Source organism: Gopherus evgoodei, chromosome 20 (genome assembly GCF_007399415.2).
Source record: "Gopherus evgoodei ecotype Sinaloan lineage chromosome 20, rGopEvg1_v1.p, whole genome shotgun sequence".
Lineage (NCBI taxonomy): Eukaryota > Metazoa > Chordata > Testudines > Testudinidae > Gopherus > Gopherus evgoodei.
In genome coordinates this window covers 6551442-6578475 of record NC_044341.1, presented here as the reverse complement: position 1 = coordinate 6578475, position 27034 = coordinate 6551442, and the positions used below count along the sequence as shown (strand labels likewise).

General features: G+C 43.0%; 1 protein-coding gene across 5 annotated transcripts; it reads right to left on the bottom strand.

The window, feature by feature from the left end:
* Nucleotides 1-40: 40 nt before the first annotated feature.
* On the bottom strand, nucleotides 41-26919 carry KHDRBS1 (KH RNA binding domain containing, signal transduction associated 1). Of its 5 annotated transcripts, XR_003997272.1 has the most exons (13): nucleotides 26460-26919; nucleotides 18191-18315; nucleotides 17492-17608; nucleotides 13090-13236; nucleotides 11418-11551; nucleotides 10229-10433; nucleotides 9063-9130; nucleotides 8626-8684; nucleotides 6087-6276; nucleotides 3471-3530; nucleotides 3176-3308; nucleotides 1845-2024; nucleotides 41-518 (listed from the first exon to the last, which is right to left on the bottom strand). XR_003997272.1 is itself a non-coding variant. In XM_030538735.1 (9 exons), exons 1-9 carry the CDS (start codon nucleotides 26767-26769, stop codon nucleotides 6179-6181), a joined length of 1263 nt encoding a protein of 420 aa, XP_030394595.1. In that variant the 5' UTR covers nucleotides 26770-26919; the 3' UTR covers nucleotides 3803-6178. The 5 variants fall into 5 exon arrangements, 1 of the variants encoding a protein (XP_030394595.1); XR_003997273.1 differs by lacking the exon at nucleotides 1845-2024; XR_003997271.1 differs by lacking the exon at nucleotides 3176-3308.
* Between the last annotated feature and the right edge of the window lie 115 nt (nucleotides 26920-27034).

Genomic DNA, 27034 nt, shown 5'->3' with positions numbered 1-27034 from the left:
TGATCCGAACCACACCCAATGGAAAAATGTGACAGTATAAAGGGAAAATTTACTTTTAATAGATTCAAAAGATAAAGACCAGAAGGAACCATTATGATCATTTAGTCTGACCTCTGGCATAACACAAGCCAGAAAATTTGACTCAGTCCCAAGTCAAGCCCATAATTTGTCAAAACATCTTTCAGATTTTCATGTTAATAATTCTACAATCAGTACATACACTAGACCAAAAAAGATCAGATTATTCCAACACTATAAGATGAATAGAGGAAAATGCTTCAAGCAGCATGTTCTCAGACCAGTTTTGGCAAATACAATTATTTACAATAAGATTTACATTCCTCTAGAACACTAGCATCTTTTATATAAACACCCAACATATGCAGGAAGTGTAATGCAGAGGCAAGCTGTATACATTCCAAATGGCAGTGCCACAAGATTCACTTCCACTGGATAAAAATCTGCACCATAATGGATGATCTTTATCACATCTTTTCCACAGGATATAAAGGTTGTGCCTAGTAGGAAAGAAATGGGAAAAGAATTGGTATAACAATGGAAATGGATACTATAACTAATTACATTGCCAAAAAAATACAGAATAAATGGACCATGGAAATCACCCATATATAAATTGTTTCCCTAATCTGTTTACACCAATGGACTAATACTTTTAGATAGTAAAGAGACTTCCGAAGAGTGATGTGTAATGTAACATTTCAACACCGTCATTCCCAACCTTCCTTTCCTATTGCAGAGGAATAGGATTAGAGATACTTGCTTGTGTCCTTACACTTCCATGTAAGATAGATCTGCTTCTATGTGCTTATGCAGTCCCTACATATCAGGGTTTTTGTTTGTTTTGCAAAGCTGTAGTGCTTTACAGGCAATGTAATTAATAAGGGACTATTACTTTGCAATTCTGTTCCTTTGGAAGTCTCAAGTTTCTCACTCCTGGGTCTCAAAGATCCAGTGAGAAACTGATCAGAAGCCTGAAAACTACAAGCTTTAAAGGGCTGCCTTTGGGCCCTGGTGGGCTCTTCTGACCCCAGCTTGTAAGCAGTTCAGTCCACTGATGCCTTCAACTGTCAATTCCTTTTGAGTGAAGGTTGAGCTGTTGTCCAATGTATCGCTAGGTTTGCAAGGAGGGCAGGCGGGCGGAGACAATAAAATACGTCCACAGGATAAGCAAATGAATGATAATCACAGTATCCACCAGAGGGAGCATGTCGGCTGTCAGTGGTGAAAGGAAACGACAGCCAAAGGAATCATGAGACTCTCTAACCACCAGGCCCAAGTTGTTCCATCAGCTGATGGGGGGTGCGTGCAGCTCTTCAAAACTCTTAGCTAAGCAAGCTGTGGTCAGGCTTGAAAACTTAAGAGTGAGAAGCCTGTGCCTGTATCTTTAATACAACGAAACAAAAAAAACAGCCTGTAGCTAGCTTAAACCTCAGAAACCCACCAAGGTTTTGTGGTCTGTTTACATACAAACGACATTCATTTCTCCTTAGTCTTCTGCACATTCCCACTCTTTGGATAACTTGGCAAGCAGAACACGAAAGATGGGAGGGAGGGAAATGGAGCCCTAATTAAAACAACAATTGAAAAACTGTCCTGCCAAATTGAGCGTCAGATCTGGCTGCCAAATCTAATACAGTGTTTCATGAATGTGTGAACTGAACTCCATGTGGCAGGTCTACCTAATTCAATAGTGGAGACATGTTTAGCACACACTACAGCCACAGCAACCATCCTAGTGGAATGGGGTACAAGAACAAGAGCGGGGAGTGAAGAATTTCGATAACTCCCTTCTATACATTGCCTAAGGTCATGTCTTCACTTACCAGGCTGCTACTATTGATGTAGCAGGGGTCAATTTAGTGGGTCTAGTGAAGACCAGCTAAATCAACTGCAGAGTTCTCTCCAGTTGACTCTGGTATTCCACCAGAACGAGAAGAGTAAGGTTGACCTAAGCTATGTCCACTCCAGCTACCTTATTCAAGTTCCCAGCTTGGTTGCTTGTTCTGGGGAAAAAAAAGAGAGACAGTCAACCTGTCCTCCCACTTGGCAGTCAACCTGTCCTCTCTTGTGGAACCACATGAATCTACACTGCAACTGTAGAATTAGGAACCTTAGTAGTCAACATACTGGGTTCCACTGGTCTCTTTTGGATCCCCCCCCCCCCCCCCAACTGATCTGGCATTTTATCTTTAGATCTTGAAGCCACACTAAACTCAAAATGGTCCTAAGAACCATTTAAGATATGCTCCAATTTGCCCTTCCTTTCCCTCGTAATCCAAGTGCCTTTTTCCAGTAGTCTCTCTTGAGCTTTACGTTCCTTATCTGGAACCAGCTCTTATGGAGGGAATATCTGTGGTGTTGGATCAAAGGATTTGGTATCCACAAGCTCTCTGCCAAAGCCAGAGCCTTCACTATTGAAGCCTTCCTGGATCCAGAAGTACTCAGAGTGGATTCAGGTCTCCTATCCTTTCACTAGGATCCTCTAGCTGCATCTAATCTCACAGGCTTGGCTGACAAGTGCTGTGTAACAAAAGGCTAGTCTGTCTCTCATTACAGGCCCAATAAGTAAGTGTGTGGCACATAGCACAGCATGAAGGAGAATTCTTCTCTCCTAAGCATTTCAGGAACCGAACATGAAGGCTGGAAGCCAGGAAGACTGCTGGGTGACACCTTTAAAATCCATGCTTCTTGATGTTTGGCTTCTCCATGACATCATTACCAGGTAATTATCATACCTTCAGCTATACTAACTTATCCTAAAACTACTAACATCAACTAATCTAACAAAATAGAAGGCATTTTATCAATAGCTATGGATCCTTGTGATCCGCATCCTTTCACTGCTGTGGTTTGAAGGATCTGAGGCTGCAGCCCTGTGCTATGCCTCCTTCAGAATGTGTTCAAATGCTAGCTATGGAGAGGGGAGAGGCATGTGACCACTAAGAGGCACTGTTACCAGAAGGTGCCTCCATGCAAGCTGCACCAGCCAGTGCTCCTTAAGAGTGGGAGTATGCAGAGGACATGTGAAGAATGTTACTAGATATAACTGCTCCATTGCCGGAAGGTGGGGTAGCACCTCTAAACACTGCCTTATGTTGGCTTTGAAGTGAATCCTCTCTCCACATCACAGCCAAGAGTCAGCTGAAAAGATCACCTTCCTCTTGTTTTGCCACACTTCCACCGCTCCCCAGATCCATCACTCAGCTTCATTCTGCAGGTTGATCGGTGGGAGAGCTCTTAAGCAGGTGTACATTCACCCACACAACCCGTGCCTCCTCCAGTGACCACTACAAAAGCGGACACATAATTAGCCTCTTAGAACAATCTAATTTATCTGTGTGCATATGAAGAGCTGCTTCTGTTTAACACATCAGATGGCAATGCCTCCACCTCCCACACAGAAGATGTTAACAACTAGCCATGTGATGCAAAAGTGAATAACCACCTACCCAGCGTTTGTTTCACAAAAACATCTTCACCCAGATGATTTGCAGCAACCTTCTTCACTCCTGCAAATTGAGAAGAGATTGTGAGTTTCCTTAATGGAAAAAACAGAGATTTAAAGAAAAAAAGATCCTGCATGCAAATTACACAGGAAGGAAAACATGCAACTTAAGCTGAGCTCTGAACATTTCATAGTGAATATCAATGTTGGGGTCTATAAGGGTCATCATTTTACATTTTAAATAACTGAGCAGAATTTTTTTTGGCAGTAGCAGGACTATCTATATTCGGTGTCATTTTACATTTTTGAAATTTAAGCTTTCAGATTCCTTTTTTTGCCCAGGTTACATTACAGTGCATTTACAAAGTGCACGATTATTGAAATTATTGCTAATTTATGCAAAAGCATGTGGTCTTTTTTTAAAAACATCTACTTTTAAACATTTTTTTTTCAAATTTTACATTAACATTTGAAGAATTGTTTCAATAAAGTTTATGCAAGTTGCCGTCACAGTTTATGTAAAAGAGAAATGTGCTATTAAAAGCAGACATTTAGGTTACCTTTTGTTTTTTGCGATGCATGTTAGCTTTACACATCCTTATTCTCCTGCGATAATTTTCCTTTAAAAGGGGGGTATAGGGTGATCTTTTCATCAAGCAAGACATTATGCCCTGAAAGCTGACTCCAAACCATTGTTGAAAATTGTTATTTACATTTTAATAACAATCTACAAATACAACTTTTTGTTTTAAAGTATTCCCCTCAGTCATGCACTGCTACAGGCAGTTTGATTCCTAATGTTCTAGCGCATTTTTCACCCCCGAGCAGTTTATTTCTCCCCCCTATGATGTCAGATTTATATTTTGCAGAGAAGGGTAATACAACAAACCATCTCGAGTTTCTCTAAGCAGCATTTTACTTTAACCTATTATGCTTTCCCAGAAGGATATTAAAAGCAATCACCTGCCCCCTTCTCAAAACAACTGTGGGTTTGTAACTGGCTTCCCAAATGCAGGCTACCTTAAAGCAGGTAGGCATCACCTTTAGACAAGGGTTAGTTGTGTTCACAAACAAAATAAAGCTTCTTTTTTCCTCCTGTTGGTAGCTAGGTCTTGGATTTGTCAATCTTCATTTTGTTATTCTACTTTTAGAATCAGCCATTTCAGACTCCATCTGGAGTCTGCAGAAGCTGAGGCTATCTGAAATCTGAATAATTAAACTAATTCCATCCAGCCCATAAACACTCCTTCCACTTGCTGTTTTGCAGAAGTCAGATTTCTACTCTAGTACTGGTTCAAACTGCTTTCAACAACTTCCAGGGGGTGAAAAAAAAAAAAAAGTTTTTTTTTTCCTCCTTTTTAAATTAAGCTCACTCACCAGCTTGATAGCTTTTTGTAAAGGTTACAGAAAAACACCATTTTTAGAATGTCTCCATATTTTAAAAAGACCATTAACTTTAGCATTAATTTAAGTTTATTTGAAAGAGAAAAGCTATTTTATTGTTCAACAAAAAAAAAATGACAATTCATCACATTTACTTTGATTAAAAAAGGACTAAACTTTATTGACAAACTGCTGCAGACATTTTGACAAGTTTTAGCTACCTATTTAGGCAGACTTTACACACGTAGCATTTAATCTTCAAGAACAAAGTGGGAGGACAGCGTACAAATCCAGTTAGGACTTTAACCTATGTACAAAGTGAAATTTCTCATTTTTTCAGCTGCAGTGTCCCTTTTTATATAAAGCTAGTGTTGAGACACACTTGAACAAGTCACTGGGATTGCTAAATATTGACACCTTTGCCAATTTTCAACTCGCATTGTATTATCTGCCCTAAATATCCTAAAACGAGAAATCTGTAGTTTTACAGAATGCAAACCTACTATCCATTTAATACTTTCTAATTTCAAACCTTGGGCAATTAGACAGAGCCGTGTAGTAGTTTAAATTTGTTCTTCTCTTAAAAGTTCTCCGCACAGAACCAAGTTAATAACCCCTTTACACTGGAAAATCTGCTTCCCAAGCATCTCTCAACACTGCGTGTTCGGGGCTAGATTTCAAAACCCACATAAGTCAATTTTACAAACCTAATTTTTTTTAAATCAATTAACTTAAAAAAAAACTATTTAATTTGTTATGAGGATCTTTGTATTAAAATTTAAACTTAAGATTCATCAGCAATCTGCTTTTAAGGAAAGTTTGACAACTGAGCTTACTTTTAAACGGTGGCAGCCACTACCGTTACATTATGATTTTAATTCTTAAAAACAGCCCTGAATTTTGAAATGTAGCCTACTTTTGGGATTCTGCAACTACAACTTTTACGGGTATCTTAAAAACCAAACTTAAAGGTTAACAAAACCTTACTTTCATAACTGTTAAGCAAGCATGTCACTTTTGAAACTAACTTTTTTTTAAACTCAACTTTTATTAAAAAAGTACAGTTGTGTTTATATCTAAACAACAAAGAAAAGCAATCTACACACTTAAAAAAATTAAAGTTGGTCTTCTAAATCTATTTAACTCATTTTAAAATACTACGTACAGAAGCCAGAATGCAAGGTGAGGATGGAGTGGGAGAAAAGGGGGCCACGAAGAAAAACAGTTAGACAATTACTTGTCTGATGTGGGTAAAGCAACAGGAATCCTGGGAGATACAAGAATCAGTAACAACTGTTTGCTCATAACTGATATTTTTCCCTCATGTTTTTAATAGCGTCCGTAAGGGTGCTCTCTGTAGGCCCCCTTCACTGGCCTAGCTGGTGGGGCCTTCAGGGAGGGCCTCGTTCCATTCCAGTCATCTTGGCCTGCAAAATAGAGAGCAATAAATGTCAAGGTGCACAGCATACTAACAGCATGAGATGCATGCATACAAGGGCAGCAGCATGACTGCACTGTGTGCCAGTCGGAACACCTGCCTCCAGTTTCAATATCACGACTTTGTGAAGACCAATGACATTAATATTCCTACAACTCTACTGGCTCACAAGCCTTTATAGGCCCCCTTTAAGCTTTTGTAAGACTACTGTTTATCTACAAGATCCCAGTGTCACATAGCTTCAAATTCCACAAATATTAAATCTCTGCCAAGAACATCTCTAACTTTGCAAGCATTTAACAAAGGTTACTTGTATGGGAACCCCTTTGGAAGTCTGCAGATGAGATACCCCACTAGGCTCATACTTGAACAAACCTGATACCTTTCATCTATGAACTACAACCAATTATTTCAGGAGATCTGAAATGGACTCCAATTCCTGAAGCAACTTTGGCAGTCAGCCTCGGCTCAGGTCACAGCCATTAAAGCTCTTTCAGTCTGTAAGCAGGCAGCATTTTATAATCCATAAACTGATTCAGCTGTGCAGGATACTGCTACAAGAAGCATTTTTCTTTTTAAAAATAAAAGCAAAGAAGTCTCCTTGCACAAAACCTGCCAAAATGACTAAATCACTACCACGGCTCTGGGATGGCAATCTCATACTGAAACCAGAAATGTAACAGTGTTTTCTGCCAGTTAGTAGCAGAAGGGTGGGACAGTGACTACTTAGGGATTACATTCCAGAAGATACCTCAGCACTCTCAATGCCTGTCTCCTGAGATCAGGATTTTACTCCTCTCTAAACATGGTACATGCACCAACATGTATAACTGATTATGGTAAAAAGCTTTCAGTAGGACAGCTCAATACTCTCAAAATCCTTTTGCCATATAAATAACTATTGAAACAAGCAAAGTTCAAGTCCCATTCTCCTAGAGCTAACTCAAGTCCCAAATATCCAAGATCAGCTTTTATTATGGCTTGCGCTTGCAATATTCTTATTTTGCACATCTGCCACTCTCTCCACACGTCACCAGTTTCAGAGGAATAAATATACACTAAGCATTGGGAGGCAAGCCTGACACTCTATTCCACCATCGTGAAATGCATTTTGATTTTCCTCAAAGTGGCCTCCACACTGGCTGCACAATTTATTTTTCTAATTTTGTTTTCATGAAAGCAGAGGCCAAAGTAAATTACTGTGGATAAACAGATTAACTGTGGTAACTTCATGCCAAGTGTACGAGCAGTTTGGCCTTCAAATCTCAGACAACAGCACTGCTCTCTTACTTAGTAGAAACATAAAAGCCTCTTTGTGTTGCATAACCAATACAGGAAACAAAACAAGGCATTTAACAGCCATTCTAAATGGAAGCAAGGAAGATATCCAACATTACTGACAGCAAGTGTTTATTCACATTTAACTTAGACTGATGTGAAAATCTTTGGTTAGGCAGTTGAATTTAAACTCCATACAATGTAAGTATGGACCAGTATGCCACCACAAAGTTAAGCCTCACTTTCTGCTTGCTCCCGAAGCAGGAGGTGTAATGCCATCTTAACATTTCATATACTTAATCATAGGACAGCTAGAGGCCTCTCTCTGCTTCTCTGAGCCCTGAAAATCTCATATACCCCATGCTAGCCATCTTTCTCCCCTGCAACATACTTGAGTCCCATGCCCCAGCGGGAGTACTTAATGGGATTCCCACTAGAACTAATTCTGTACCTTAACTTACTGTAGAGGCTGCTGAAAATGTGCTAGATTAAAATCCATCTTTCAAGCATGTATTTATTTATTGCAGAGTAAGTCTCAGCTGGAAGGGTTTGAGGATTATAAGGAAGCAGCTGGAGTTGTGCACTCATCCAACTCAACAAAATATAACCTCTGCAAGCCAAACTACTGTAAAAGCAACGCTATAGGTGGGAATCCAGACCTCCAGCTGTGGAGCATTCCATGCACAAAACTGACCGATGCTGAGAAACACCCCACTTCTGAACAAAAAAATTGGGGGCACACAGTAGCAAGAACTCCAACATGGCATTCTACTGCAGGTCTTTAGGTAAGGTCACCTCTGCAAGAGTCAAACTAGATATGAGCCTAACAAAGTCATGATGTACGACCTCAGTTTGACTGCCACGTAGACCTGTGTTATCTGTGGAATGTAAATATTTTTCCCCCATGAAGGCCCCTCGGTCACTTTTTGGAACTATACCATCAGCATCTTAAAGAAAGAAAGAAAATTTAAAGCAAAAAGATCTGATAAACTTCAAGCAATTCCCAACTGATTTATAGCCCCTTCTCTCCCCATCACACAAGCAGTGTGTCCAGACATACCATAAGCTTCATAGGATTCTTGAGCCTCCCCATGTCCATAATCATAATATTCTGTGTCCCTGAAAGAGGAAGACAGGATGCATTTAAGTTAGTTGTGTAGAGATGAAAACATTTATTCACAAACCCCAAGAGCTGGAGCATTCAAATTCTTAAGACCCTCAAGAATAATTCAAAACTTGCTTTGTAGTGCTTGAATTAGGATACCCCAAACCTTCCTACTACCTTGGCTAAGTATGACCACTCCTTTTAAAGGCAGAGCTAAAGACTAGTGGGAACATTCCACACATGCTGCTTGTTTCAAACGCATTAGAAGCCAACAGAACAAGGCACAACTGGTCTCAAAATATTATTAAAATAATGGAAACATGTTTAATTTTACTTGAAAATTCTGTAAGAATTCTGCAGAACTTTTCAGGGGACTGAAAAGTGACACTTACCCTTGGCCCTGGCTGTAGTAGCCTTCATATCCCTCATAACTCTGCTCCGCATATGTATCATCATAACCCTGAAATAGACAATGACATAAGGATGGATACATGTGGAAGGTGTCATTCATTCTGACTAAGGGAAAGAGCAAAACTAAATTTACTCAGCAGTCCTTTTCAGATGAACTTATAAATCCTAGCATGTCCCAGGGGAACCTTTGTCTTGCAGTGAAGGTGAGAATGTTAATCATGTTCACAAGGCATGCCAGAGTCCTGTTAAGTGTCCAAGGCTGCATTATGTCCACGCTATGTCAGAAGTCTCATAACTGGGTTCTCCAACGTAGCATTTACAAGTAGACAGAACCCACTAGTTTTAACCAGAGCCAATGGAAAACTGAAGGAACTTTTGCCAGGAGACAGAAGCATTTTGTGTGTGTGTGTGTGGTGGTGGTGAGGGGGAATAAGACAAATCTCACTGTGATGGTTTTTCAAATATTTACTCCAGTGCTCATCTACAGCAAGAGTAAATATTCGTAGCTTAGCAAAGAAAACACTCAGCACTCGGGTATGTGTCTATAGTGACAACAATATTTTAACCAAGTTTATTCACATGTTAAAGTAAGTTCTTATTGCAATTACATAGTCTGAAGACTCCAGTGCTCCCTGCTTCTACAAGCAGCTTTCCACAGAAGTGTTTTGACTGTTTTTTGCTGGGCACCAGTACTTGTGTTAAAATATAATCTTGGCCACACTTCAGTTGCATTGTAATTATTCCCTTCCAAAAAAGTGTTTCATTATGGCGCACACAGAAACTTATTAACAGAAAACAACCTCACCTCTCAGTTCAACCATTCAGCCTAGTGCTAGCATTTGCTACTAAGCAAGGGCCATTAGTGCAATTGCTTTGTTAATACCCAACATTTAGGGTATGCTTACAATGCAATGAGACACCCATGGCTGGCCCGTGCCAGCCGACCCGGGTTTGCAGGAATGTTTAATTGCAGTGTAGATGTTTGGACTTGGGCTCCAGCCAGGGCACCTAATTAAGCAGCCCCTTAGCCTAAGCCAGCTGGCATGGGCCAGTCATAGGTTTTTAATTTCAATGTAGACATGCCCTTAGGATCTGTAAGTAATTGGCTTCTAGCTACTTGGAAAGAGTATGTATTAAAGTTTCTCACATAATCTTCGTAAGTTTCTGGTACGGGTGGAGGAGGAAGCGGTATTCTCTGAATGCCTGCTGCACGAGCTCTTGGTACAGGAGCACCCCTTACTGCTGGAGGAGGGGGTACACCACGGGCCACAGTAGCTCCTCTAGCTATGGCACCTCTCACTGGTGCTCCTCGCACCAGGGCCCCACGAGGAGGGCCCACCACACCACGCCCCCTAGAAAAGAAAAAGGATTAGAAAGCGCCATATATGTACTCTGCAAAAGCCAGAATGATATTCTAAATATCTAAGACAATTTACTGACAGATCAACAGTTATTCATTACGGGTGCTATAAAATTGATAACTGGATGCATAAATAGGATTATAATGCAACTCTGGTAAGAGATTAATGCTGCATAAAAACTACAAATATGAAACATTACCAAAGGAAAATGCAGAGACACCAGCTGAATACCCAAGTAGTCACCACTTCTAAACATTTTAAAAAGGTGTGGATCTGCAGAGGTTGTCTGGTTACTACAAAAGTAGTCCAGACCTTTTCTACGAATTTATCATAGCTGATCAGATGAGTAGGTTTGCTAAGGAGAAAGGGAACCCTGGGGTCGGGGTCTTACAAAGTCCAATGAGGAGATGACTAACCACCCTTGAGTACTAAACACATTTAGACACCAGCAAGAGACTTCTCTTTTTATTCTTCATTTGGGATAAATGCTAGCTAGCTATACTGGCACTGTATAGCATAGTTCATCACTGATTTAGTCCAATGCATTGAGCAAAGCATGTGTCAGGATAGTAGCAACATCAAGCTTTCATGGGAGTTATGCACAAGCTGTAGATTCTCAGTGCACTGGAGGACTCATTGACCAGGGATGATGAACCAATGAGCTATAGGGTTCAACTTTAAGTAGTTCAAAAAATCTGATGCAATTACAGCAAGGTGGTTTTCTAAAGCTAATGCAATTCAGATTACAAAACATTCACCAACCCCCATTAAAAGACTTATTACCCGTTTTCTAGCACACACACTGCTAGAGCATACAAGACCATAACTCCCAATTTAATAAAAGCAGCCCTGCAATATTGGAAGTTCCAATATTTGGAGTTCAGGCGTGTACGCGTGCACACACGCTAATTTAACCAGTTTTGTTGTTTATGTAGTAGAGTTTCCATTTCCAGCATCAATACTTTTGAAAGTTACCTAGGAACAGGTGGAGGAGGGGGAGCTGCTCCTCTTCCTCGCACAGGGACCCCTCGGCCACGTGCTGGTTCTGGTACCCCATTCAGATAAGACAGCTCCAAAAACTGTTCCTGGCAGATGTCATCCATCATATCCTGAGAAGAAAAGGGACACTAGTAGCTAGCCACCCTGTGCTCTGAGGTGTCAGAGATTAACATGTTAAAGCATCAGTTGGTGAAAACTGTATGAGTCACATCTCAAGCTACAGCAGCTGTCACAAAACATCTACAATCCCCTTTTGAAACATGTGGTTCACGACCAGCCAAATGCTTGACAGAAAATGCCATGCTCTCCTCCAAAGGCACACTGGAAACTGATCGCTGCACCCACACAACAGCAGGAGCTGGATGCAGCCTGCTGAAGTGTAAATGTCCATTTGCAAACCCAAGCCGTCTTTTCACATTCCTACGAACACAGCACATCTCTCTGCTCCATGTTTTATCATGTCCCCAGGCGATATAGCTTAAGAAAGCACCAGCAGATTCTAGTAACTCAGAAGAAGCCATTCCAACCCACTTCCTCCCCAGACACGCACACAGATCAGGTTACCAATCCGAGCCTGCCTGTCAGGATTCCAGAGCTGCCACAGCAACATTGCTTCTGCAAACTAAGCTTATTGCACACATCAGGGGCTCCTGGCATACCTCCATTCTCTTCCCCAAGCTCCCCGTGTGCCACCCGCTTCCAGCCTCTATTGCAAACCCCAGCCCTCCCAATGCCAGGAGCCCTGTGTGCCCACAACTCTGCCCCACCACTCTTATTCTCTTTTCTTCTCTCTCCTTTGGGGCGGTAACATTTTAAACTCAACTGGGACAAAGGAAGAACTCAGATAAGGGGTATTGTTAAGCTGGAATGTGTTATTTCCCCCCCTCCCCCAATTAATTCAATTTCAAGTGATGAATGGAACCCATTCAAGAAACCTATTACCCTACAGGGCATAGCTAAGATTGCTCCCAACAGAAGAGCTGCCATACAAACTCAGACCAGTTTCATATACCTAGTCCAATACCCTGTCATATCAGCCAGTAACTGGGGTTTCCTGTACCAACTAGGAAACATCTAAGTGGCAATTATGAAGTAAAATGCCTCTAGAAGAAGCTTCTTCCTAAACTTGACAAGCTGAGTGAGGTAACATCTTTTATTGGACCAACTTCTGCTGGTGAAAGAGACAAGCTTTTAAGCTTACACAGAGCTGCAGCATCAGCGCTATTAGATGTTTTCACCTCTTAGCTCAGAGAGCTGGAACAGATTGTTTAGTATAAGTATCTAACACATTGTCAGAGGCCATTCAAGGTGAAGCAGCCAGTTAACTAATAATGTTAACTATGTATGCTAATCAATTTGTTCCACCTTCTATTTAGCTGTGACACCAGCACCCAGACCTGAAAAAGAGCTCTGTGAAAGCTTGAAAGCATGCTGATCCAATAAAATTTATTACTTCACCCACCTTGTCTCAAATATCCTGTGACCAACAGAGCTACACCACCACTTCCTAAGCTTGGTCAGTTAGTGGTTTAAAATCTCTTCCTTCAGGGCACAAGTTAACTAACAAACAGCTACTGTATGTTCCCCAGGGAAGGGTACCACAGCCAAGGCTCTGTTCTAAAAAGCATCAAGAAACAAATTTGCATACCGGAACAAGGAACTTCTTGACTTCTTCCATGGCATGAGCCATGAGAGCATAGGCCTCGCAAGGTGGTCCAAAGACTTCAATGAAGACATGCAGATCCATATTTAAATGAGCGTATTTGGGATCTCCTCCTTTGCGCAGTTCTTCCTCCTGAAATAAAGCATGACTCAACTTCCTAAAGCCAAACAAGCTGCAAAGAAATCATTTTCTTCCTTAATCATATTTCTAAGCATTGATTAGCAGGACAAGGCTGTCTACTCTAAAATTTTCAACCACGTTTGACCATGGCTGTCAAATGGTAACACCCTCAAGACTTCATAACAGGTTTCTGGCATAAGTAATGCTTGTTTTGTGACTGGGGCTATAGAAAAATTAAGTTGTGCCACAGGAAGGAAGCAGTCTCCAGTACCAAGAGTAAATGGAAAGAACAAAGGAAACAGGTAACAGTACTGTAAGGTAAGAATATGAGAGACTTCTTTAAACAGAAACAGGCCAGTTTTCCACCAGAAAATATCTGTAATTTAGTAAGGATGATGTGACAGTTTCTACCCCTATGTTCACTTTCAGAATTATGATAAGTTTTGTACAAAGTATGTCTTGTGAAGTAAAATTTGTAAACACAATTTCCTGATCATTATTGTCCTAGTGAAATAGGTGCAGCAACATTATATGTAAAGATGGACAGTTCTATTGTATGATATTACTAAGACAAGTTCCAAGTCTGTGGGGGCAAGGACAAACCAGTTCCCCACAGACAAAAAGCTAGGTGTCAACGAAGTCAAATGGGCCACAAACTAGTTAAGTGGCCATTCTTTGGCAGGAAAAAAACAGCTGAGAGTTCCCTTCTCCCTCCCCAGACACTGGAGGGGATTCTTACCAGCTGAGATGACTCTTGCACAAGAGAGAGGGCTTTAAGAAGAGAAAGCAATCAGCACAAATCATCTCTCTACCAATGGCGTCAACAACACTGGGTGAAGACAGGAAGCTGCACTAGACTGAGGCCTTGTCTACACTAAAGGGAAAAGTCGATCTAAACTACGCAATTTGAATTACGTGAATAGTGCAACTCAAATCAATGTAGCTTAGATCTACTTACCACGGGGTCCACGCTATGCAACGTCGATGGGAGATGCTCTCCCGTCAACTCCCCTTACTCTTCTCGATCAGGTGGAGTACAGGAGCCGAGGGAGAGCAACGAGCAGTCGATTTAGCAGGTCTTCACTAGACCTGCTAAATTGACCGCCGCCAATGCATCGATTGCCACAGTGTTGATCCTCCAGTGAGTGTAGACAAGCCCTGGGGGAGATCCTTACTGAAAGATTCAGGCAATAAAAATTATGGAACTTATGGCGAGAGTCCTTTGCTTTGAATTCACTTAGCTTGTTAAGTTAGATTTTAGTGGTGTTTTACCTTTTGTTTCTTTGTAACTGATTCTGACTTGTGCTTCATTACTTGTAATAATTTAAAATCCATCTTTCTGCAGTTAAGTTTGTTTTACTATTTTATCTAAACCAATGTGTTTGATTGAAGTATTTGGGACAACAGGATTGGGCATAAACTTTTCTATTAATAAATGATGTACTTTATATGAGCTTGTATTGTCCAGGAAAGTGATGGGCAGTACAAGATGCACATTTCTGAGAACAAGTCTGAGACTGGGAATTTGCTGGTATCCCTCTGCAGTATAATTCAGGAGTGACTGGCTAGAACAGTGGTCACCAACTGGTCGATTTCCAGGATCAACCAGTCGATCGCAACTCTCCCAGCTGATCATGATCTCCGGCCGCTAAAAGTCCAGTGGTGCAGCGGGGCTGTCATTAAGGCAGGCTCCCTGCCTGCCCTGGCCCCACGCCACTCCCAGAAGTGGCCAGCACGCCTCTGCAGAGGGAAGTGGTCTCCACATGCTGCTCCTGCCTGCAAGCACTGCCCTTGCAGCTCCCATTGGCTTGGAACAGGGAACTGTGGCAAAAGGTAGCTGCAGGCTGGTGCCTGCAAAGAAGGGCAGCATGCGGAGCCACGTGCTCCCCACCCCCCAGTGCATTGGCCCCTTCTGGGAGCGGCATGGAGCCAGGGCAGGCAGGGAGCCTGCCTTAGCTCCGCTGCACCACTGACAGGGAGTCGCCCAAGATAAGTGCTGCCCAGTGGGAGCCCGTATCCCTCCCGCTCCCCAACCCCCACCCAAAGCCAGCACCTCATAATCCCCTCCTGCACCCTGAACCCCCTCCTGCACCTCAATACTGCCCCAGCCTGGAGTCCCCTCCTAACCCAAACTCCCTCCCAGAGCCTGCACCCTCTCCTGCAACCAAACTCCCTCCCAGAGCTTGCACCCTCCACCCCTTCCCGCACTCCAACGCCCCTGTCCCAGGCTCAGCCTGGAGCCCCTTCCCATACTCCAAACCCCTCGGCCCCAGCCCAGAGCCTACAACACCCCCCCTCCCATCAGTCAAAGTGATTGAGGGTGGAGTAGAGTGAGTGACGGAGAGAAAGGGGAGGGATGGAGTGAGTGGGGTGGGGCAGATCCTGGGCTGCACTAAAATTCAAAAAGTGATCGTGTGTGTAAAAAGGTTGGAGACCACTGGGCTAGAGCATTCATAATACAACTGGGAGTAATATGCATGCTGGAAGCTATATTAGAGCAGATCAGGAATGGTTGCTCACAGCAAAGCAGTGTAAAAGGAGCATTCAGGGAACAGCAGTCCAGACTGTACCTTAAGGAATGTCACAGATGGACATATAAAAGAAGTGGTCTCCAAAGACAGCAATGGACTGATTGCTGAACACCTGCAGCTCCCATTAACTTCAGTGGAAATTGTGAGTGTGCTCAACACCTCTGAAAAGTCAGACCATAAAGTTTTAAGAGGCTGTTAATGATTTCACTGTGATTTGGCTTGGGTGAACTTTACTGCAGCTTTCAGTAGTATATACTTTGTCATGCTTGGTATACAAGTCAGTGGTACTAAACTGTTTTGCCATTAACAGCTAGTCATATTTCTTCTGTGTAAGTGCTTATCATTACCTCCCTTGTAACTGCTTCCTGCTCTCAAATGCACAGCTGGTCTCAAGTCACATGTCAGCAGCAACATTCTTACCCAGTGATTTACCAAGAGCAGTTAGTCTATTCCCCCACAGCTTCCACCTTTTTATATCAGTGTGAAAGAGGTGTTGGTACTTGTATTAATGCACTGTTGTAACTGCTTCTTCAGAAGATTTTTGGCAGATACAAGTAACATAATTCCCTTTCAGGGGCACACTCCTTCCTTCCAGGCACAGTTTGCAATGAAAAATTCTGGTAACACCTTAGACAGTGCCAGTTCAGCTTTAATGTTAAGTGTCTAAATTAATTCAACAGATTCTTACTAAACTGGAAAAAAATAAATCTAAAAACGTAAAGGTGACTTGCAAAGTTAAAGTAAAAACCGAGTGAAATCCTAGCTCTGCACTGACTACCCCATTTAACCAAGCTTTAGGGGCAAGGAGGAGGGTAGCATTCAGTACAGAAATCAATTTCTGTAGTTTCTCCATTCAGAAATCCTCCTGGCACTTTGCTATTCTCTGAAGATAAGGCTGGTACATTCTAGGTTGACACTGCCAGTGAACCTGTAAGTGCCTAGAGGATTTCACACAGGGGAAAGATTAAAAAAAAATTATTCCTTGTCTGAATGCCCTCCCATAGCCTGGTTAAAGAAGGCACTAAGGCCATGTCTACACTACAAAATTATGTCGACTTAACTTACGTCAGGATCCGGTCACCAGTTATGTGAATTGCTTGTGTGCACACACTTGGCTCCTTGTGTCAGCGTGCGCATCCTCATCAGGAGTGCTTGTTTGGATTGGATTGTCAGTGTGGGGCATTGTGGGATGGCTCCAGAAAGCCACTAACAGTCAAAGCAAGCAATGCAGCGTCTACACTGACACTGTGTTGTCCAAATTACATTGGCTGTGACTCTGCTGCTCAGAGAGGCGCTGTTACTTAATCAGCGTAGAGAAGCACTTATGTCGGCAGGAGTCAAATATAAGTGAAGACACTTCCACAACTAGGTCAACGCAAGGCAATTTATTTCAACTTAACCATGTAGTGTAGACCTGGCCAGAGTAAAGAAAGCTGGAATTGCACTCAATTCTTTAATTTTGCAGTTAAGCTTTCAAAAGAAAATAAAAAGTTAGCCTTTGCATCCAAATGCACAGAAAGTGTAAAAGATGACTCGTTACCGTAGGCCATATTTTCTGCAAAGAGTATAGTTCAACCATAACAATTTTTCACAAGGTAACATATACATGGAGGTAGATATTGTTAGAGCAAGAGAGAAGTCAGCACCTCTGAATTCTAGTGATTTTCATCTTTGTAAAATGCTTTGAGATCCTCAGGTGAAAGGCAATCTGCATCTATGGATTTTCAAGCTCTTACCTTTGCTTTGTCTCTCATTGAACCTTTTCCAAGCACAGAGATCTTGGCCCCAGTTTCTTCCTGCAGTCTTTTAATGGTGTTGCCTTGGGGTCCCAAAATCTTCCCAACAAAATTAAACTGACAAGGGAGATAAACAGATTTAGTCCTGAAACTGAATGAAGTTAATAACAATTGCTGTTAAAACTGCATTGGCAGACACAGGAACACTGGAAGTTTAACCAAAGTCATCCACAGCCCCACCTCACACAAAGTCTCACGGAGATATACTTTAAATAATATTTGTAGAAAATATTAGCAACTGTTTGGCGTGCTCTTTTTAGAGGTTTTATTTTGCCAGCAATTCATGCTAAATTAACTCACTTAGTCAATTTCATTCTAATTACTAGACTCCAACCATTTTATGGACACCAATTCTTAAGAGTTAGAGGGAGTCTTAATTTTTAAGCATGAAAAAAGAGCTAAAGAAGAAACTCTACCCTGGTAATGAAAGAGCAGAATTACTCATTGACACTTGCATTTTTATCCTGCCATTCTAGAAATCCAAAACGTTAGAAATAAGATACTGCAATAGAGCACCACTCTAGCATAATTCATAATGAGATTTAGAGAAAGATGCTATGCTTACTGAGTAGTGTTCAAGATCTTATTATGTTTACAGGAAGATCAGATAAACTTGGTCAGTTATTTTCTGGCCCTCACCTTGGGATACTGTTTGACAGGTATCAGAACACGTTCCTTCAGTTTCATGTTCTTGTGGGAAAACAAATCCAAGTAGTTCTCTTCCTCATCCTTCTTTGTCTCACCCTTCTGAATTTTTTCAATTTCTAGACAAGATAAAAATAGTATAATTTACGTTCAGTTGCATCATGACAGGCTATAGCGCCCTAAATTCTCTGTAAATATATGTACATTTATAACTATGTGGCAACAAAATTTGGATGTGTTAAAAAAAGGGCAGCCCATCTAGTCTTGCCTGTCTCTCTACACAAAATCTAGGACTCCAGAAGGACCATGGACGTTGTTGGTTCATAATAAGCAAATGGAATGGTGGATTACGACATGAGTCACCTCATTTGACAGTGAACATGAACCCATAAAATACAATATGCCATCTGTGCTGTTCCCTACCTTTCTTCCAAACCTCATGATTTAATATGGTAAAGAACTTAGTCAGTGAAGGGCTACGGTTGCCTGGTGATAGTTTTTTTTGCCCTTCCAGAATACTGAGTTTCACAAAACAAACCTCTGAAAACCAGGAAATACAGAGTTACGGTAAACGTCCACACAACCTTAACTCTGCCCCCACCCCCCCCCGGAGCTGGCAACAGCCACTGGGAATTATCTGCATAGATTCCAGCAGCTTTCACTGTGTTATATGTAGAAGTATTAAATGGTGGAAGACTAAACTAGAGTAGGTTAAAAGCTCTGACTGTCATGAGGAAATTAGGGTCTGAGTCCCCATGTGTGTGATCAAAGGAAAGAGGTGAATATGTACCTTGAGGTTCCAGTCTGCATCATTTCAATACAGACTTGCATAAGTTATATCAGTAGCAGAGCAGTGGGATCTTCTTGCCATGGGTACTGTCAGTAGTGAGGTGGGATATGAAAGTTTGTGGATTTAATGAAAGTTGGGGAAAATACAGGAACCTCTTTCAAGTATGAAGGGGCTATAAAAGGGAATGAAGTGATTGTTAAACTTGACAAAATGTGGTATTCTGTCAGGGGAGCAGGCTTAGTGTTTAAGCAGAGGACAAGTGCAGATAAGTGGAAGGAGTCAGACCCTCATAGATGGGAAAGTCACCACCCAACTTGATACATACAAACATACACATGAAGGCAAGAAGTGTGTGTGTGGGGAGGCTTGAACCCCTGAAATCAACTCACATGAGGTGGGGTAGGCAGAGGAGCTCAGACCACCCCATCCCCTAAAATATACCTCTCCCCTGTGAGTAAATATTTGCATCCTTAAAAAAAAATTTGATTATATTCTCTTAAAATAACAAAACCTGACACACGATCAATATGCCTTCCAACCTTTTCCAATTTTCTGGCAGGATCTGAACTGACTGGCTGGGTGAGTCAGATTCAAAGGACAACTGTTTGTACCCATGAGCTATCAAACTGGTGTGAAACTTGGAAGATTAACAATCCTGTAACTCCTCTGTAACATGCATGCTCAGTGTAATGCCTTTTACATTGTGCATGTACTTTTCTATTAATAAATGATGTACTTTATTTATATGAGCTTGTATTGTCCAGGAAAGTACAAGATGCACATTTGTGGGGACAAGCCCAGGACTGGGAATTTGCTGGTGTCCCTCTGCGATATAATTCAGGAGTGACTGGCTAGAATGGTTTAGAGCAAGAGGCTTGTGCCATGCTAAGCTAGAGAAGGAAAATCTTTTCCAAATAAAGTTCTTGTGACCCCTTTGGTCAAATAGCCCTAAGTTTGGACCCCTAACAGAACTCCTGCACCCTCATGAAGCACACCAAATCCCAAGGCAATCTGAGCAATCAAACTTTAGAAGACTAAAGGCTGTTCTACAATGAAAAGTTAGGTCAACCAAGTTATGCTGTGCAGGAGTGTGAAAAATTGACACCCCACAGCGATACAGTTAAGCCAACCTAACCCCCAGAGTAGAAAGCACCAGGCCAATGGAAGAATTCTTCCATCGATCTAGCTACTGCCTCTCGGGAAGGTGGATTAACCACAGCAATGGGAAAACCCATTTCTGTAATGAGTGTCTACACTAAAGCGCTACAGAGGTGCAGCTGCATCTGGGCTGTTGCAGTGTTTTAAGTTTAGACATTGCCTTCAAAGAGCAGAGATTTAAACAGAAACCTCATCTTAATCTTAACCACAGCAGGGCTGTCGCTCTGCCATAATACACACTTTGTCTCTGAGTCAAACAAACCACCCATTTGCAACCTCCTACTGCCCCAGAGGAACCAGTCCCAAAACTTACTAATTCTTAGAACACTCATTTCAAGGAGGCAACCATCTGGGAATTAAGTCAAGTCTGTTTAAGGCCTTGTCTATACATGAAAAGTTGTACCAAAGTTGCACCATTTTAATCCAATTTAGCTAAACTTATTTTGGTTTAATAGATACTTATTTCAGTCTATCCTAAACTAATCCCTAATAAATTTAAAATAAACCAAAATTAATGTGTCCACAAAGGCGTTTGTACTGGTTTAATTAAATTGGTTTCCAATTATATCTTTAATTAAACCAGTGCAACTTTCAGAAGCCCTAAATGTGACTTTCAATTGTATTAGCTCAATGGAGTTGTCTTAACAGGACTGAAAAGCCAATTTAACACTTGTTAAAATGCAGACCATTATATCTGTAGACACATTAATTGACTGCGTTGTACCCTGGGGGGGGAAGCCTGAGCTACAACATGGCCAAGTAAAAATCTTCAAACACGTTAACCTGCACCTCAAGAGTCAACATGGCTTTTCAATCATGTCAAGTCAGCATAGCTGGAAAAACTTTTTTGGCTTTCAACACATGACCCTAGCTTTTAGCCTTAATTTGTAGATTTTATAGCTAGCCAATTACAGTGTGGTGGGGAAAGCCCTCACTCCACTCTTTCCATGAGGCCCTGTCCCTTCCACCCTTTCCCCCTGAAGTCTCTGTCCCAACTCTGCCCCCTCCCTGCCCCTATTCCAACCCCTTCCCCAAATCCCAGGCCTGGCCCCCCCTCTTCCCCTGAGCATGCCACATTCCCGCTCCTCCCCCATCCCTCCTGGAAAGTTTTAAGCGCTGCAGGCAGCACTGGGAGGTAGGCAAAGGAGCAGGGGCACAGCGCGCTCAGAAGAGCGGGGGGGGGGAGGGGGTGAGGGGAGCTATGGTGGGCTGCAGGAAATAACTCCACAGGCTGGCCGTGTGTTTGAGACTCCTGGTCTAAAACTCTGACATCCTCCTAACTGTGGACAGAGACACTTTCAGTGAAAAGTGTCAGAGAAAGAGAGAGAGAGAGAGAGAGAGAGAGAGAGTGTGCCCCCAAAGGGTACACATCAATAAGAAATCACATGCAATAGGTAACTAAACAAAAGATTAACATCTCATTCTGGAAGGCCCTCATACCACTGTGATGGGCCCAGTACAAGAACTTAACTTAACAGAACTCAAAAGGTTCAATGGGTCTTTCCATAAGCTTTGGAAACACCAAATTAAAGTCCAGAGGATCAGCAGGTTTTCAAATGGGAGGATACAAATTTGTACCCTTTAAAGAAACATTTAATCAGGTGATGGTGAAACACCATAATTATTTTCAAATGGACATTGTCAGCAGAAATAGCAACTCAAAAGGTTTACTTAGGGGCACACCAACACATCGTGCACTAACTGGCCTACTGTGTGCCAGCAGAGTCTATACAGGCCAATCAGCGTGCAATACGGTGTGCATTAGAATGGGCCATTCTGCCCATCAAACCGTGAAAGGTCCTTGCATCACTTGGAGGGAGGATGAAATAATCAACACAGCATCAGCTGGTGATGAGAAATAAAAGGGGCACCTCCAAGCACTGTGCTACCAGCTCCTGAGAAAGAGACTGACTCCACATCAGGTAGTACTACTGATTCTCAGCTACTTGGGTGGAGGCAACTGGTATCTCCAGAGAAACAGGCTTTTCTTTGAAGACAAGTAGGATGGAAAGGAAGCAGCAGTCATGGTCTTCTGTCAAAGTTCACAGGACCCATATTGAGTAAATGCTGCATAAGACATAAGAGCTGTGGAATTGGGCACATTAAAGACTCCAAACGCTGTCTGAACCAAGCTCCTTGAAGTGAAGTTACAATGCAATAGTACCCACTTATCTTGAAACTGAGAAGAAAATGGTACTGGGTATAGATTCTGAGGAATTGTGGGCCCTATGGGACCAAGTCGCTAACCCACAGTGCTGAAGGATCAGGAGAAATGGAGGAACTGATCCAACTGAATATTTGGGGGTTATCTGAGATCTGCACCTGATGTTCAGTCTTCTGAACCCTTCAACTGACCTGTCAACTGCGTATTATTCGACCACAGTGAAATATTGTTAAGTATTTTAGCAAGAATGCCCTGATGTAAGTGGCAACCTAACTTTTTGTTTGCATCATGCTGCCACAGAACTTCAGTTCATTGTTCCACATTTTTCTGAGTTACTTAACTGAGTTATTTTAACATTTTTTGTAGTAAGGCATAAGCATTTAAGGCTAAGCTAACTGGAGACCATAAAGTCTTACTCTTCTTTTGTTACTGTTCTAAAAAATTAGTGCTTTAAAATTTGATCATTTTTGACAATTTGACTGATCAAACGTCCAATACTACGTAGGCACTTTGCCAAAAGGAGTAATATCTGCCTCAATGGAAATGACTGATCTAAATGGCCCAAATCTAAGATGTCTTATCCTTTGTAGGACTCCTAGGACCCAAGGAAGATAAAGACACTGGAGTCCCAGCAGGATCTTTGTCAAAGCCATCTTCCACTGCCTCTGAAAGTGTAAAATGTGCTTTCCCTGATCCACATGAAGAATTCAGATCCTTTGCCATCACAAACCTTCAAGAGTAAGTTACTGGATGACTTTGTAAGAGAATGAGTCCTTAGATGTTACACTGGCTGAAGAAATTGTACAAGCACAACTCTGAGACTATAAATATCCTTTCACAATGTAAAAACGGCTCTGAACACAAGCTCTCTTTTTTCAAGTCTCTTGGCAAGAGCATGACAACTGTATATATTTAGGACTAGGGTAATCTTGTGAAAGTTGCAAAACAGCACTGAAACTGAAGACCTTTGTTTATTCACTAAGTTGCAAAACAGCACTGAAACTGAAGACCTTTGTTTATTCACTAAATAGGTTTCAAGAACACAGCTGCAGTATTTAAATTTTCCTAGTGACTTCAGATGGTATCAGAAGAGATACGCTTCAGGATGAGATTTAATTTAGTTTCTATCCTTAGAGCTTTGACTCACTGGAATGTCAGACTCTTTATACATTACCCAATCTAGTAATCTGCTCATGTAATCCAAACCAAACTATGAATGGTAGGATACCTAAATTTTAGTTATGAGTGTGCAGATATACTTAGACGAATTGAACAGAATTTTAGAGTATGGACTGCAAATTCTGTATGGTAAATATTTTTGAGAAAGTCACTCAAATATAAAGCCAAACTGGGGCACCGCTCAAAGAGGGCAGCATTAACGGTGTGTCACTGGCATAGTGTGTACTTTACCTCTTCACTTCCTGGATTTCAGAAATTTAGCCACTCTCCACATTCTGGAAGGGCACAAGTCACACAGAGCAACCTTTACTCAGGAGAGTCTCTTGCTCAAATGACCCCAAATTTGGACCACTAACACTACCTTGCATCCATGAGGCACAGCAAATGTCAAGACAAACTGAGTGAAACATGAGGATTTTAGAGCACTTAAGAGTAATTGAGCTTTAAACAGAAAGAAAAGCTCAACCCATAGCAGATCTGGCACTTTGCTGTTATACACTGAAAGATATTTTGTAAATGCCCTGAGGGTTTATATTAAATATTTCATTGCACCACTCAGCAATTAAAGAGTTAAGCGTGGTGAGAACGCCATTCTCTGTACAAGGATTAGCAAATTTGTACTGCACCCACAAGGTTTCACTTCACTAATACAACTCTGAAAGATATTTCCTCTGCTGTTAAAGCACACCAGTTGGTTGACGGGTACATTAATGGAAGTATTGTTATAGGCTAAAATATTATAAGACTCATCTTTAAAAATTGTTTTCAGGAAAACATGGCCTTTTTGTAAGAAGACCACTTAATTATCTTGGAAATAATATATATCTAATTTATCGAAATCAAGCCGTAATCCAGTGGCACCAAGATACAAATTCAGAAGTGAGCCACATCAAATCACTTGTACAATGAAGATTACAGCTTTAAATAGCAGGTTTCAAAGTGGTAGCTGTGTTAGTCTGTATTAGTGAAAACAACAAGGAGTCCTTGTGGCACCTTAGAGACTAACAAATTTATTTGCGCATAAATTTATGTCCAAATAAATGTTAGTCTCTAAGGTGCCACAAGGACTCCTCGTTGTTTTGGCTTTAAATAGCAGTTTCCTAGTTTTACATGAAGAGTTGAAAGGAGTGATGTAATATATCTACTGTATTAATATTGGCAATACCATATTATAACTGCTGTCTAATAATGCAGTTCATGAAGAATTGCATTAGTATCAAACATACTTTTAAATGCAATAGACCTAACAAGAGGCTAAATTCTACTCTTCTTGTCTAAAATAAGACTTCCTTTATATGTTAGCTTGCATGGCCTCTCCTCTTTGTTACACACAGGAAGTTGTTGGTTTAAAAATTAGAACAAGTTAAAACACTAACAACTGTGTTTCAACACAGCCCTGTCTACTTGATGCAGATACTGAATGTGACTACAGTGCAGCTGCGCTGTAGCGATGTGGAGAAATCCAAGCCACCAGGCGATTGGACAGTGATGATCAGGAGAAAGAGAGTGCAAGCCTATTCTCAGAACAAAGACTGCCGCCCTGCCATTTCCATTTAGTCTAATCAGAGGCATGAAACAAGCTCTGATACAGATTTTCACAGTGGTGAATAAAAAACCCACAATCTCCTGTTTCAAAGGAATCCGAATAGAGACCGCATAAAAACACAGTTTACTACCATTCTACCATTTGGGGGGGAGGGATAGCTCAGGGGTTTGAGCATTGGCCTAGTAAACCCAGGGTTGTGAGTTCAATCCCTGAGGGGGCCATTAAGGGAACTGGGGTAAAAATCTGGGGATGGTCCTGCTTGGAGCAGGGGGTTGGACTAGATGACCTCCTGAGGTCCCTTCTAACCCTAATAGTCTATGATTCTATGTCAAGTATCAGAGGGTAGCCGTGTTAGTCTGGATCTGTAAAAGCAGCAAAGAATCCTGTGGCACCTTATAGACTAACAGACGTTTTGGAGCATGAGCTTTCGTGGGTGAATACCCACTTCCTCAGATGCATGTCCATGCATCTGAGGAAGTGGGTATTCACCCATGAAAGCTCATGCTCCAAAACGTCTGTTAGTCTATAAGGTGCCACAGGATTCTTTGCTGCTTTTATGATTCTATGATTCCTCTCCCCTAAGGATGAAAAGGGCCAAGATAATCACACTTTCCTAAAGAAGAAAGTTCAAGGTTCATGCTTAATGCCTCTCAATCCACGAATTAACCATTGGGGCTGGATGCTGTCTAAACAATTATAGATGTGTGTATCTTAAAACTACCAGCCCGTCCAAAGTACATCACAGCAGGAGCAAGCTGAACTATAAAACTGCCCCCTTCCGCCTTGGCGATTTAACTTCCCCAGCACTGCTTAAACCCTGCAGACGGGGCAGCTTTACACAGCAAACAGTACCAAGCCCAGGACAAGAAGGGGACAGCCTCCCTCCCCAGCTCAGCGTCTCTCCATAACCTCCCCAGACCCTGGCCTCTGCCCCTCCTCCCCGCACGAAGACCAATCGTTTGGGAGAAGGAGAAAGGCCCGAACGGAGGGAAGCGTCTGGCAGGACGGCCTCATGTCAGTCAGTCTCCGGGCTTCCCCGCTCCACGAGGCTCGGGCCAACCGAGGAAAGCCAGTCACCTCCCGGGGCCACATTCCGAGGGGCGGGGCACTGGGGCACCGTCTGCGCTCAGCCCGATCGGGGAGCAGCTCTGAGCGTCGAACAAAGAGCGGGGCCGGCCGGGGCGGAGACGCCACAGCCCCGCCCGCGGCTTGTCCTGCAGCCGCCCTGCTCCTCCGCCGATCGCGGGTCTCCTCGCCCCTCCAGCAGCCCCCGCTCCCACCCCCTTTGCCCCATGCCGGCGGAGGGGGAAGGACCGGGCTGCCCAGCGCAGCGTGGGTGACTGACGGGCTCCCCCCACCCCGTCTGGGCCGAGTCCCCACGCGCCCCCCCAGAGTCCCGATCTCTCCCCCCCCCCCCCGGCGCTACCTGCAGTCAGCAGCTGCATGGCGTGGGTGAAGGACGGGTCCAGACTGTCCTTCTCGGCCATGAGCTCAGGCAGGTACTTGTTCTCGGGCTCCATCTTGACGGTGGCCCCGGGCAGGAGCGGGGTGGGCGCGGCAGTGGGGGCCTGCGAGGCGGCGGCGGCAGTCGCGGCGGGCGGGAGAAGCGGCGGCGGCTGGGCCCCGGCCCCTCGGGCTCCGCCTCGGGGCGTCCGCCGAGGCCCGGGCGTCCCTTGCCTGGCGGCGGGGCCCGGGGTCCTGCCCAGCCGGGCGGCGGGGTCCTCGCGGCGCTGCATCCGCGGAAAGAGGGGGCGGGGGGGCGGCCGAACGAGCGGGGGGACCGAGAGGGCGAACAGGGTTGCCGCGCACCGACCGCCGGGGCTCCCGAGACAGGAAGTGAAGGGCCGGAAACAGCACCCCCTCCGCCGCCAACAGCTCCTCGCCCACTGCGCCTGCGCTCCCGCCGCCGCCCGCTCCCGTGCGGCGTGGACCTTCGCCCAGCGCCCCCGTCACAGAAGGCTCAAGCACTAAGCATGCGCTGCCTCCTCCGTCGAGAACAAA

Excerpts from the sequence above, each read along its gene's own strand:
- KHDRBS1 (XM_030538735.1), bottom strand. The coding sequence starts at position 26,769 with ATGCAGCGCCGCGAGGACCCCGCCGCCCGGCTGGGCAGGACCCCGGGC. Across the intron at positions 18,316-26,459 it reads CATGCAGCTGCTGACTGCAG|AAATTGAAAAAATTCAGAAG; the intron begins GTAGCGCCGGGG and ends TATCTTGTCTAG. Across the intron at positions 6,277-8,625 it reads AGAATCCTATGAAGCTTATG|GCCAAGATGACTGGAATGGA; the intron begins GTATGTCTGGAC and ends TCTATTTTGCAG.